Source organism: Centroberyx gerrardi, chromosome 2 (genome assembly GCF_048128805.1).
Source record: "Centroberyx gerrardi isolate f3 chromosome 2, fCenGer3.hap1.cur.20231027, whole genome shotgun sequence".
NCBI lineage: Eukaryota > Metazoa > Chordata > Actinopteri > Beryciformes > Berycidae > Centroberyx > Centroberyx gerrardi.
Window position 1 is genome coordinate 34,585,376 of NC_135998.1, and position 12,672 is coordinate 34,598,047.

Consider the following 12,672-nt stretch of genomic DNA (forward strand, 5'->3'; position numbering starts at 1 on the left):
TCGTTTTATTAAAAAGGACTTTATTAATATTTTAGAAATGGTACAATATGATACATTACAGTAAACAACATGGGACAAACGACATGTAGTGTAATTAGGAATTGTGCAAATGAACAGGACTGTTCTGTGTGTGTGTGTGTGTGTGTGTGTGTGTGTGTGTGTGTATATGCGCCTGGTTAGACCCTGTGTGGGATCCTGAGTGTGTGTCTTTGTGTGTGTCGTCCTATTATCTACACCAGCAAATTCCATACTAGCGAGCAAAAAAGCTAAGCCGCACAGAAAGCAAAAGTATGGCTTATGTCAAGTTCAAGTTTTATTATGATCAAACTGCAGGAACAGCAAGCTCTGCCGGAAATAACCAAACAAACAAAAATTGTGCACTTAACTCTCTTATTTCGTAAAACGTGAGAATACAAGGAATGTACTCATGAGTTTGCATAAATGTCGTAATAATGAGTGAGCGAATACATGTCGTGCTATGCTAGTGTAGATATCAGGACTCAACTTTTGTTTGTTTGTTTTGTTTATTTTCTCCAGTTTTGACCCCTTTACCCAGAAGTGACAGAGGGGAGGGGGCAAAGGTCACGAGGTCACCCGCAGTCCTCGGTCTCAACATCCGATAAAGTTACACAGACCGCTTTTCCCCTGCGGGGCCAAAAGTGGGATTTACCAGGGCTTCGGACCACAGGACATAAAGGCTTATTGGTTTATTTGAACCCGGCAGACAAAGCGCTTCTGCTTCCAATAAGATGCACAAAGAATCACAGAAATATTGTGGGGAAAAACAAAAACCAGTGACAGTGATAATAAGAAAGCCGTGGCTTGGCGTCCCTGTTTGGCCCCGGAGTGGAAACCAGGCGACAGAGGGGGGCTTCTATGCAACTGGATGCGATGTGCGCTCTCTACGTAAATCTATGGATGGGGCGGGGCTTATTTGGCGGTGATGACCACCGGCGCGTCGGTGGCGGCGTCGGGTACCGCCCCCTCCTCTTCTGAGTCGCTCTCCGAGCTGTCCGTCTCGTCCGAGTCGCTGTCGGCGGCGCCGGGCGTGGCGGTGGCCTCCTCGCTGCTCTGGCTCTCCTCGTCCTCGGACTCCTGGCTGGCGCTGGCGCTGTCGCTGGCGGTGCTGGCGCTCTCCTCCTCCTCCTCCTCTTCCTCGGTGGCGCTGGTGCTCTCGCTGGTGCTCTCGCTGTCGCTGGCGGTGGCGTCGCTGGCGCTGGCGCTGTCCTCCTCCGGGAGGACGGCCTGGCGGACTCCCGCCTGGTCCTGGGAGGTGCCGGAGGAGGCGTCCAGGCCCTGGCTCTCCACCTCGGGGGTGCTGGTGTCTTCCTCCAGGAGGTCGGCGTGAACCTGGAGAGCCTGGGGGAGAGGGGGAGAGGGGGAGGAGGGGGAGGAGGGATGGAGGGAAAGGATTAGTTCACTTGATTTGGTGCTAAATTAACTGAAAATGCATCACTGCACTAATGGATGATGACGGTGGATGGCTTTTGCCTACATTTGATTTTTCATCTCAGTGTATTTTGCATATTAAAGGAGAACAACAGGAAGAGAGAAAGGGACAGTTTGTTTCAAAGTACTTCCCGAGATTAGAAGAAGAAACTTACATAACAGTAAGAAATCTGAACAGACAGAAACGACCCAAAACAGCTCAAAAAGAAAAGGCCAAACGCATCTCAAAAAAGCAGATAAAACACATCCGTCACACCGAAAGGGCCATTTTTAAAAATAGCAACGGATTCTGCTGGTCCAACACTTTCAGTAAGCTTGTTCCACAGAGCAGGAGAGAGTGAGAGACCAGCAGAAACACCGACTAAACTGACCTGTACCTTGTACACCTTCAGGCTCTTCTCCACCTCGTTGCCGTCCGTCATGTCGTAGGCCGTCTTCTTTCCCTCGCCGGCAAACTCGTAGGACTTGTAAGGAGAGGGGATCTTCTGGTAGGACTTGTCCTCCACGTAGATGATGGACTTGTAGTCGCTGGGGTAGCCTCCCATGCTGTCGCCGCGGGCCGCGTCCGTGACGACGGAGGGCGTGATGGGATCCACGGTGGTCTCGGCGGCGGGCTCTTCCGTAACGACCACGGGGACGACGGTGGCGGGAGCCGGGGTGGAGGACTCGCCCGACTCCGAGCTGTCGCTGGACTCATCCTCGTCTGTGTCCTGGAGAGAGGGAGAGAGAGGGAGAGAGAGAGAGAGAGAGAGAGAGAGAGAGAGAGAGAGAGACACTTGTTATGTACTTAAAACTTGATTACTGTTATTTGAATTTGAATTTGTTGACTCTGCTTTGGCAATAAGTACTTTTGTATTTCATGCCAATAAAGCACCTTGCATTGAAATTGAGAGAGAGAGAGAGAGAGAGAGAGAGAGAGAGAGAGAGAGAGAGAGAGAGAGAGAGAGAGAGAGAGAGAGAGAGAGACACTTGTTATGTACTTAAAACTTGATTACTGTTATTTGAATTTGAATTTGTTGACTCTGCTTTGGCAATAAGAACTTTTATATTTCATGCCAATAAAGCACCTTGCATTGAAATTGAGAGAGAGAGAGAGAGAGAGAGAGAGAGAGAGACAGAGAGAGAGACAGAGAGAGAGGGAGAGAGAGAGAGAGAGAGAGAGAGAGACACTTGTTATGTACTTAAAACTTGATTACTGTTATTTGAATTTGAATTTGTTGACTCTGCTTTGGCAATAAGTACTTTTGTATTTCATGCCAATAAAGCACCTTGCATTGAAATTGAGAGCGAGAGAGAGAGAGAGAGATACAGAGAGAGAGAGAGAGAGAGAGAGAGAGAGAGAGAGAGAGAGAGAGAGAGAGAGAGAGCATGTGTACTGTAAAAGGTGTGTGGTATGTGGAAATTCAAATCAGGTTACACAGAAGCACAGAAGGTGACAAAGTGTGTAGGCCTTTGCTGCAGATATGCAATTATACAGATATTCAAATGAAGCATGCATGCACACACACACACACACACACACACACACACACTAGACACACACAACAAAACACCCTGTCTCCTCAACTCTTCTTTTCCTAGCACTTCTCTACCACACATGATCATTCTAGGGAATATTTGTTAAATTTTTATCTTTGTGTTTATGTCCACATTGTTTCAATATGTTTGTTCGTTTGTGTTTGTGTTTCTGAAGTTTTGCCTTTGTTTCTGCGTCCATTTCACTTTTCTGCTATGTGAAACACTTTGTAACAGCGTGTTTTAAAAAAGTGCTATATACTATATACTTACTTAAATGTATAGTCTGAGTGCTGTGACCTCTGACCTTAGACTTCTTCCTGCTAATGGCTTGGTAATGTTGGTGATCTAAGAATTGAAGCTTATTCTACTGGGGCAACAACCAATGGCGTCCATCAACATCCATCAGTCCCGAAGAGTCAAAACGTCCTCAAGCAAAGACTCTGGGTGTCAGTTAAGTGTCTAAAATGTGACTGTAAATGTCTGTCTCACACATGCTGTATATATTCTCTGTCGATATGTCGTTACTCACGCTCTCCTCTGTGTCGTCGTCGTCGTCGTCGCTGTCCTCGCTGTCGACGGAGGCGGTGTCAGAGGCCGAAGCCGTGTCCGCGCTCTCGGCCGTAACGTCCGACGGGGATTCTGCGGCCGCCTGCTGCAAAAAAAAAAAACACCGCCGAACCACAATGTTGTAAGAGTTAACAGGAACAACAAATGTGTGTGAGAATTAGAGATATGGGACTCGGGTTCGACTGTTTAACGAGACGTGTCACGGTAAAATGTGATTGATGATTTGACGCGTCGTCTCACCTCGTCCTCGTCTGAACTCTCTGAACTTTCCTCGGAGCCGGCGGCGGCGGCGGCGGCGATGTTCTGCAACATCAGAGAGGCGCAGTAAATCAGATTAATCGTCCCGTTACCTTTCGCTGCTTTTTAACAGCTTCGACACACGAGCCGAGGGCAAATCCCAGTCAAAGAATATGAATTACTGGATGGCTCTTCGTACTCTTTGGCTCACGAGGTGAATGTTGTTTTCACTGTCAATACTGAAACGTCTGGAAGATTATAGAGGATTCAGCCCTGAAGAGTGAATAGATTATAGAGGAATGTTGTTCAGAGAGGAGAGGAGAGGAGGAGAGGAGAGGAGAGGACGAGAGGGGAGGGGAGGAGAGGAGAGGAGAGGAGAGGAGGAGGTGCAGAGAGCAGAGGAGAGGAGGGGAGGAGAGGAGAGGAGGAGAGGGGAGGAGAGGAGAGGAGAGGAAGAGAGAGGAGAGGAAACAGGAGAGGAGAGGAGAAGAGGAGAGGAGAGGAGAGGAGGAGAGGGGAGGGGAGGAGAGGAGGAGGTGCAGAGAGGAGAGGAGAGGAGAGGAGAGGAGGAGAGTAGAGGAGAGGAGAGGAGAACAGAGGAGAGGAAACAAGAAAGGAAAGGAGAGGAAACAAAAGAGGAGAGGAGAGGAAACAAAAGAGGAGAGGAAACAAAAGAGGAGAGGAGGGGAGAGGAGAGGAGAGCAGAGGAGAGGAGAGGAGGAGGGGAGAGGGGAGGAGAGGAGAGGAGAGGAGGAGGTGCAGAGGAGAGGAGAGGAAACAAGAAAGGAAAGGAGAGGAAACAAAAGAGGAGAGGAGAGGAAACAAAAGAGGAGAGGAGAGGAGGAGGTGCAGAGAGGAGAGGAGGGGAGAGGAGAGAAGGAGAGGAAACAAGAGAGGAGAGGAAACAAGAGAGGAGAGGAGAGGAAACAAGTGAGGAGAGGAGAGGAAACAAGAGAGAAGAGAAGAGGAGAGGAGAGGAGAGGAGAAGAGAGGAGAGGAGAGGAAAGGAAATAAGAGAGGAAAGGAGAGGAGAGGAGAAAAGAGGAGAGGAGAGGAAACAAGAGAGGAAAGAAGAGGAGAGGAGAGGAGGAGAGAGGAGAGGAGAGGAAACAAGAGAGGAAAGGAGAGGAGAGGAGGATAAGATAATAATGTACCTGTACAGGAGCAGCTCTGGTCTCAGGAAGCACTGCTGCCTGTTTTCTGATCGCTGGAGCCGGTTTCACCTGAGGGAAGGAGGAACGTGGGTCAGTGTGAGTCTCTCTCTCTCTCTCTCTCTCTCTCTCTCTCTCTCTCTCTCTCTCTCTCTCTCTCACACACACACACACACACACATTTCAGATACTCACCACTTCTTCAGAGCTCTCTGAACTGCTGCTGGATACTTTTCTGGCCTAAAACACAAGCAGACATAGTATCAAAATCAACACTACAGATTAAAGCACAATCAAGTTTTGGTAATTTTCATGTTTTCACTTGAGTTGAAGATGACATGATTCCTCTACGGCTGATGATTTCCTTTCAAAAGTAAAAAATGCATGGTGTATGTGGTGTATACGACATAATAAAACACTTTCTACACTGCGACTGGACTCACCGGCCGGCAGAGGACCGTGGCGAAGAGAAGAACGAAAACAACGGCCACTTTCATTGTGTCACAGTTCGGTGTCTGGATGGAGAGAAAGAAATAGAAACACACCGGCTGAAGTCACAGAGCGAAACATGGCATTATCGTGAAATACGGAGCGCGTTACGACACCAAAATACTCGTCTGGAGGACATAACTTCACATGAAGCACAATGACATGTCAAGCTGAGAATGAGCAGTCAGCAAATCTTCCTGCCTAAAAATGGCCGCCTGTCACATGAATCTTAACGACCAGTGGCGTGTAACAGGAAGTAATTAAGTCCTTAATTACAGACTTAAACGAGCAGCTATGCTTCCCTGACGACTCTCTTCTATACAGTAAAACATTTCTCTCTCTCTCTTTCTCTGTCATCAGACCGTTTTGGTTTGTCAAACTGTGGGTCAGGGTGCAAACCGGGTTGCGGGGCTGATCCTGGTCGGTCCACAAGACGCGAGAAAATAACCGATATGATTTAGTCAGACCAGATCCCGGAGCGAGACGAAATTTATCTTTGGGTCTCGGGCTGGAAACAAAGGGGAACAGTAATAATAGAGTTACAGCCCGTTTACTGCTGTTTACGACCAGTTTACATTCCCCCAGTCGTTTTACAATGCATCCCATTATGTAATTAAATTTTTTAGCATTTACTCATTTTTAAAATCCAAACTTTATGGTGTCAAACCTAGCTTAGCAACCTAGCGGCAGCAAATGAGCGCTGATATCCGCAACTATACTGACTGTGTGCAGAAACCAGAGAGGAACCTGGACCACTTCAAATAAAACACTGGATTTATCCCTTTAATAACCCTTCTTAATCTTAAAAACACATCTTTCTGTCATGATAGGGAGGAAATCACATCCATTTCGGGACAGTGACACATTTCTTTTTTTTTGTTTGGCAGGAGGAATGCTAATCCTCGCAGCGCTGGCAGACATTGTGGCTTTTCCCGCCTCTTACAACCTCCACTTTTCATGAAACATGCCCCTGTTTTCGGTCCCAGCTATGACAACATCACATTAGAGGCGTTCCTCTGGGAGGGCCCCGTCTACTTTCTGTGTTTAGTTCTACCTATAATGACCGTCTCATCCTATACTGTATAATTCACTATGTTAAAACTGGAAGGCACGTAAAGCCACAGTGTAGTAGATACATGACAGACGCCCATGTAAGTATGTGTGTGTATGTGTGTGTGTGTGTGTGTGTGTGTGTGTTTTCTTGGGTGTATTCTTGGCTTGGTGTGTGTTTAAGACTGTGAGTATGCGTATATGTGAGTGTGCGCATAAGAGAGAGTGAGTATGAATTTGTGTGTTTGTGCCTGTGCATTTTTGCATATGTGTGTGTGTGTGTGTGTGTGTGTGTTTTATTATAGCGTGTCATGGCTTCTCATTAGACCCTGCAGCCCATGTGTGTGTGGATCTGGTCTGGTCTTGCTACCAGTGCTGCCCTCCAATTAGTGGCGTTGATCGGACTTCATGTGCGTCTTAGAGGAGAAAAAAAGAAGGAGGGAGGAAAGAAGAGAGAGGGGAGAAGGGAAAGAGTGTAAGAAGAGAGGAAAGGGTAAAAAAAAAAGATGGAAGAAAGACACTGGAGGATTTTTTGGGGTATGCGAGTACTCAAATTACTTTTTTGTGGTAGCAAGTAACTGCATGTGTTACTTTTTTCAATTCTTACTTTTTTCAATTTCTTCTTCTTTTTAAAATCAGAATGCCGTTACTTTGATTTTTCTTTCATGTTGCTTCATTTTTTGCTTCCAATTTAAAAAACAAAAGCAGAAAAAAAGTGGAAATCCTGCTGTATCTCTTGCAGACAACATGCTGCAAAAACACTAACGGAAAAAAACAGCTTAAGTCTGCTTTATGTAAATGAGATTGGAGTCTTTTTAAAAACAATTTTCCACAACACACTTGCTAATGGGAGTAATGCAAAAGTACTCGAGCCAGTTACTTTTAATAAAGAGTTACCTTGTAACTCAACTAGTTACTTTGTAAGGTAAGTAATGAAGTAAAGTAACTAAAACTATCTTTAAAGTAACTTCCCCCCAACACTGCTGAGGAGTATGTGTCAAAGAAAGAAGGAGAGGAGAGAGAGAGGAGAGGAGAGGAAAAGAAAGACCAGAAAGAGAAGAGTAATATAAAAAGAGGATGGGAGAAACATGAGGAAATAGAGGAGAGAATGAAACCTGAAGGAGATGAAACGGGGGAGAAAGAGAGAGAGACTGCAGGACAGAGAGAGAGAGACTGCAGGACAGAGAGAGAGAGAGAGAGAGAGAGAAGGAACAGAAGATGGAAAACTGGACAGAGGAATGGCAGGAAGAAGAGAGACAAGGAGAGAGAACGATATATAAATCGCTTTAATTCGTCTCTCGTAACTCAAAACTTAATCTAACTTTCTTAATTGAATCTAACGCTTTTAACTTAACCTAACTCTCTAAACTTAGTCTAACTCTCTTAAACGCTGCTGGACTATCTCCGGTAAATTATAGACCCACAAAAAGTAGATGGAGGAATGGCAGGAAAAGGAGAGACAAAGAGAGAGAACGATGTATAAATCAAGCGATCATTCGTCTCTCATAACTTAATGTAACTCTCTGGACTCTCCTTTAAATTATAGAGCCACAAAATGAACCTGAACCTCTGAAACTCTCTGAACCTCTTCAGTGAGAAGCAGACTCCTAATCCAGCTGGTAGCTAATTAGTGTATCTATGTCAGTGTGTTTACTCTGTGCGGTTAGTTTGGGCCGGCCCCAGTCATGTGACACATAATCCAGGGGTTAGTTTCCTGCTGCCCACAGCTTCCTCTTCCTGTCCCCGGTGTCACTGTATCACTAATCAGCCAATGAAATACAGCCGCTGCCCCGGCTTCACCTTCAACCAATCGTAGGCTGACTTCCAGGACCGTAAAGCCCTTAAAAAGAACTTGTAATTAACTGCAATAAACTGCAACGCTTTATGAGGGATAACCAAGCCCTGGAGTGGCTCTGGCCCATGAACGCTCTCCAGTTTAATCAACAACTGCCTTTTACATTCTGCTAAGTGTGCTTTAAAATGATTTAAAATGAAGTTGAAGTTGTGAATCCTGCTTTAGAGCTGCAATTTGAATCTTAATCACTCATAAAACTCAGAAATCATTCATAAACCTCTGCAATACTTTTGCGGAACTTATTGGAGCTTTACCAACAGTTATGGTTTTGCAAGAGAAACCCTATAGTACTGTGCAAAAGTCACATAATGCATAAAGCAAAGATGCTTTAAAAAATAATGAAAAGTTTCTAAATGTCAAAAAAATGACTATAAAGAGCAGTCTACTGACTAATGCAGAAGACTAATAAATAAACATCTAAGATAAAATTTATATAAAAAATCTAGGGTGCCTAAGACTTTTGCACAGTACTGTATACTGTGAGTAACGTATTTCAAATGCATGCAAACAAGAACATTGCTATTTAGATGTTTTCACACTGCAGTTTTACAAATGTTGCTTTATATTCTCTACGCCAAAAAAAAGCAAAGAAAATGTGCACTTTCGTTGTAAATGTGCACTTTCCATACTAATTAACGTGCACTTCCACCTTTCACCCTACACCCCACAGTCATCCTGACATTTTACACACATTCAATAATCAGTGTCTCACAAATTCCTCCATCCTCACCTGGTTTGCACTTGAACGGAAAGTCAGGAAGCTTCCGGAGCTCAGCGGCTGGAGAGGAGAGAGAGAGAGAGAGAGAGGAACGAAGAGATGTGGAGGGAGAGAGAGAGAGAGAGAGATGTGGTGTCTCTTCAGTTTAGTTCAGTACGCTCCTGGGATCCTGGGATGGGTTGACTGGCTTGAGTGATGCTGCAGAACGGAGGCTCCCGGTTGGCTTATAAACCCTCCAGCCTCTGGCGGCAGCCAATCAGGTCGGGGCTTGTGATGTCATGAGGTTAACCGCTCCGTGGTCCACCTCTCCTCTCTCCCACTCTTCCTGTGGTTGGTGCTGTGGTGGTGTGGGGGCAAAGACACACACACACACACACACACACATGTAGACACACACACACACACACACACACACACCCACCATAGACAGACATACACACATGCAAAGACGCAAATACATGGATAAAGACAAGCTGACACATAGGCGCAGGCATGTTAATGTACTTTCTCTCTCTCTCTCTCTCTCTCTCTCACACACACACACACACACACACACACACACACATGCGTACACTCACATCCTGTATTGTTGCAGAAGTTAATTTAAGGACAAGTGGTGACAGGCAGTGGGAAAAAACAGCAACATATACAGCAGGGTGGCATGACAATGATTCAACTTCCTTCACAATGTGCTGCAGACAGGAGGCAGACAACAGAATCATCTGACTGTGGCTAATTGGGAATTTGTCTGCAACTCTAGACCAATTTGTCTTCCTCGGTCGAAGGGGGGGTGGGGGGGTGGGGGTGCACGTTTAAGGGAGGTTAATCACTGTGAGTGTGCACATGTAGGCTGCAGATAACTGACCGTTTTAAACAGTTTGAGTAGCCGACACAAGGTGATAATTACTTCTGTCCGACTGAGACTCCTCGTCTTCGGTCAGTTTTAAAGACAGAGACCAGAGCGAGTCGAGTCTTTTTCAAGATCAGAGCATCTAAAAGTCTGTACACATGCTGAATATTAAATTGTTTCATTCCAGTCATATGATAACCTAAGCTACATAAGCTTTTTTGGTCACTGCATAATTCTATTTGTGTTATTTCATAGTTTTGATGTCTTTACTATTATTCTAAAATGTAAAAAATAGTAGAAAATAAAGAAAATTGCATGTGCAAGCTATATATATATATATATATATTTTTTTTTTTTTAATAAATAAATGTGTCAATTTTGTGCAAACTATCATTTCAATCAATTCAGACTTTATTGTCCCGTAGGAAAATTCAGTTTACAGACGGGGTTTAAAGAGGAAGGGTTTAAATAAAAACACACAATAAAACTCACATAATGAAAACAGTAAAAATGCTGTAAAAACAATAAAAACACATAACATGAAAGCAGAGGAAAAGACCAAACAAATCTGCACAACGTTTACTCATGCAATCATCAGTTGATAAGACTAATTAATCAATCAATCAATCAATTAACATTTAATGCGTACATTCAAAGACTGAGACAAAATAGGGTTGTGATGAAGACAAATCCTATGAATTGATGATTTTAGGGCCAATGAGGAAATATGCCATCCCTCTTATTCATACAAATTATTAAATGCATCTTTTTTTATTTATAGGTTTTACAAGCTGTCTACCCTTATTCTTATGAATTTGAACAAACCGTGTGCTGGTTATTGAAAATGAATCCTTATGTCGGTCACATCTGAAGACCCACAGTGAATCCCTCCTTGGATTTTCTGTTGATGCAGTTTGAGTTTCTGTAGGTGGCGCTCTTTTCTTTGTCTGTTGGAGAAGGGTCTATCTGCAGCCTGCAGACACACCGCCCACCAGGTCAGTACAGGAAACGCCTCCTGAGGCTGTGGTGGCTGAAATGGGTCATTTGACCCATTAGACCCAAAGAGTGGTAGTGTGCATAGAATAGCCTAGTGATACAGGTGATACACAAATTACCATACTATTTCCTATGAAAATGATTTTTTGAACAACTTTATTTACCAACCTATACCACATTATTAAAATAAATTAATAATAAAGCATTCCTGAAAAATACTAAAAAATATATTTTCGTTACAGGCCTGTAACCTAAGCTAAAGCAATTAATCAATAAAGCATTTCTGTAAAAATAACATATTTTTTCTTTACAGGCCTATAGGCCTTTTTTTGGGGTTAAATTAATTGAATGATGTCTGAAATTACAATGGGACTGCAGGTTTTTTTATTTAGCTGGATATTTAAATAGGATATTTAAACGAGGGGGCGTGTCTTGTACTGACTAGTGTCGAGGGGGCGTGTCTTGTACTGACTAGTCTCGAGGGGGCGTGACATAGTGTCGAAGGGGCGTGTCTTGTACTGATGTAGTGTTGAGGGGGCGTGTCTTGTACTGACTAGTGTCGAGGGGACGTGTCTTGTACTGACTAGTGTCGAGGGGGCGTGTCTTGTGCCGACGTAGCGTTGAGGGGGCGTGTCTTGTACCGACGTAGCGTCGAGGGGGCGTGTCTTGTACCGACGTAGCGTCGAGGGGGCGTGTCTTGTACTGACGTAGCGTCGAGGGGGCGTGTCTTGTACCGACGTAGCGTCGAGGGGGCGTGTCTTGTACAGCAGGGAGTGCCAGCAGGTAGTTTTACAATATCGTAACGAGAAAATCCTTCAATTAGCACTTTTAAAAAAAACTGCTGAGTTCATTGGAAGAGTTTATTTATTTGTGCAGTGGTAAAACATAGAGGTGAAGTTATAAAACAATAACAATGGTGAAATACAATGATAAAAGCACACAGAAAGCTGCAAAAATACAAATTAGTGGAGGTGAGATAAAAAAACATCTCCACAAAAAAAACATACATATGAACAAAACACCAGTGATCTGGATAACACAAACTCAGTGACATCATGTGATGATTTCATCTCTGGACAGAAATTTTGAGGACTTCAATATCCAGAAATTGTGCAACATGTCAGTAAACTTAAAGGGTAATTGGAAAGGTTTTAATTGCTCACGGCTGTATAAGTGAGAGTTTGGGATTTCATTCTTAAGTGTCAGTGTTTCACTTCTTCTGGAGAAGAGACCGAACCCGACACCTCACTTTAATTAGAGCAAACAGGGAGAATCTACAGCGTCTCAGTCAGTGGGGATGGGACGCTCTTCTCTGCTGCAGCCTCACCTTGTGATTTAGGCTGATAAAACAGGTGGATTTTTACATATAAATCTGGGTTAGTGCAGCTTTAAAGGTGCTATAAGTAACGTTTTTTTCTGTTCTTTTCCCTCTGTATAAAATGCCCATAATATGTCTGTGGAGATTAATAGGTTTGTTGATCAACACCAACGACTCAGTGATAACTTGATCACAGGCCACCGTACGCCGTGCCAGAGATCTGATGATGTTGTTGCAATTCCTACTTGTCGCCAATAGAGGTCGATGAACGTTATAGATTACTTAAAGGAATAGTTCTGTATTTTGAACCCTGGGCCCAAATAACATGTTTTCAGTCATGATCCCTATTAGAAACCAGAACTTCGCCAGCCTCCTGCTCCGCCCGTCCCGTAACACCGGGCGGCCCCCTCCCACTCTACTGCAATAGAAACCCAGGGGCATACGGGACAGTCTTTGAAAATGATGATAAACGTT

General features: G+C 44.3%; 1 protein-coding gene across 1 annotated transcript; it reads right to left on the reverse strand.

Moving 5' to 3' along the window:
* Nucleotides 1-9,213, reverse strand: spp1 (secreted phosphoprotein 1). Its single transcript, XM_078288470.1, has 8 exons — nt 9,047-9,213; nt 5,366-5,437; nt 5,118-5,162; nt 4,926-4,994; nt 3,775-3,837; nt 3,497-3,619; nt 1,827-2,159; nt 1-1,359 (listed from the first exon to the last, which is right to left on the reverse strand). Exons 2-8 carry the CDS (start codon nt 5,417-5,419, stop codon nt 931-933), a joined length of 1,116 nt encoding a protein of 371 aa, XP_078144596.1. The 5' UTR covers nt 5,420-5,437; nt 9,047-9,213; the 3' UTR covers nt 1-930.
* Nucleotides 9,214-12,672: the final 3,459 nt, after the last annotated feature.

What these genes read in the sequence shown, in the direction of transcription:
- spp1 (XM_078288470.1), bottom strand. Translation starts at nt 5,419, where the DNA reads ATGAAAGTGGCCGTTGTTTTCGTTCTTCTCTTCGCCACGGTCCTCTGC. An exon ending in CCACGGTCCTCTGCCGGCCG is followed by an intron (nt 5,163 to 5,365) that starts GTGAGTCCAGTC and finishes CTTGTGTTTTAG; the next exon opens with GCCAGAAAAGTATCCAGCAG. An exon ending in AGAGCCTGAAGGTGTACAAG is followed by an intron (nt 1,360 to 1,826) that starts GTACAGGTCAGT and finishes CCTCTCCCCCAG; the next exon opens with GCTCTCCAGGTTCACGCCGA.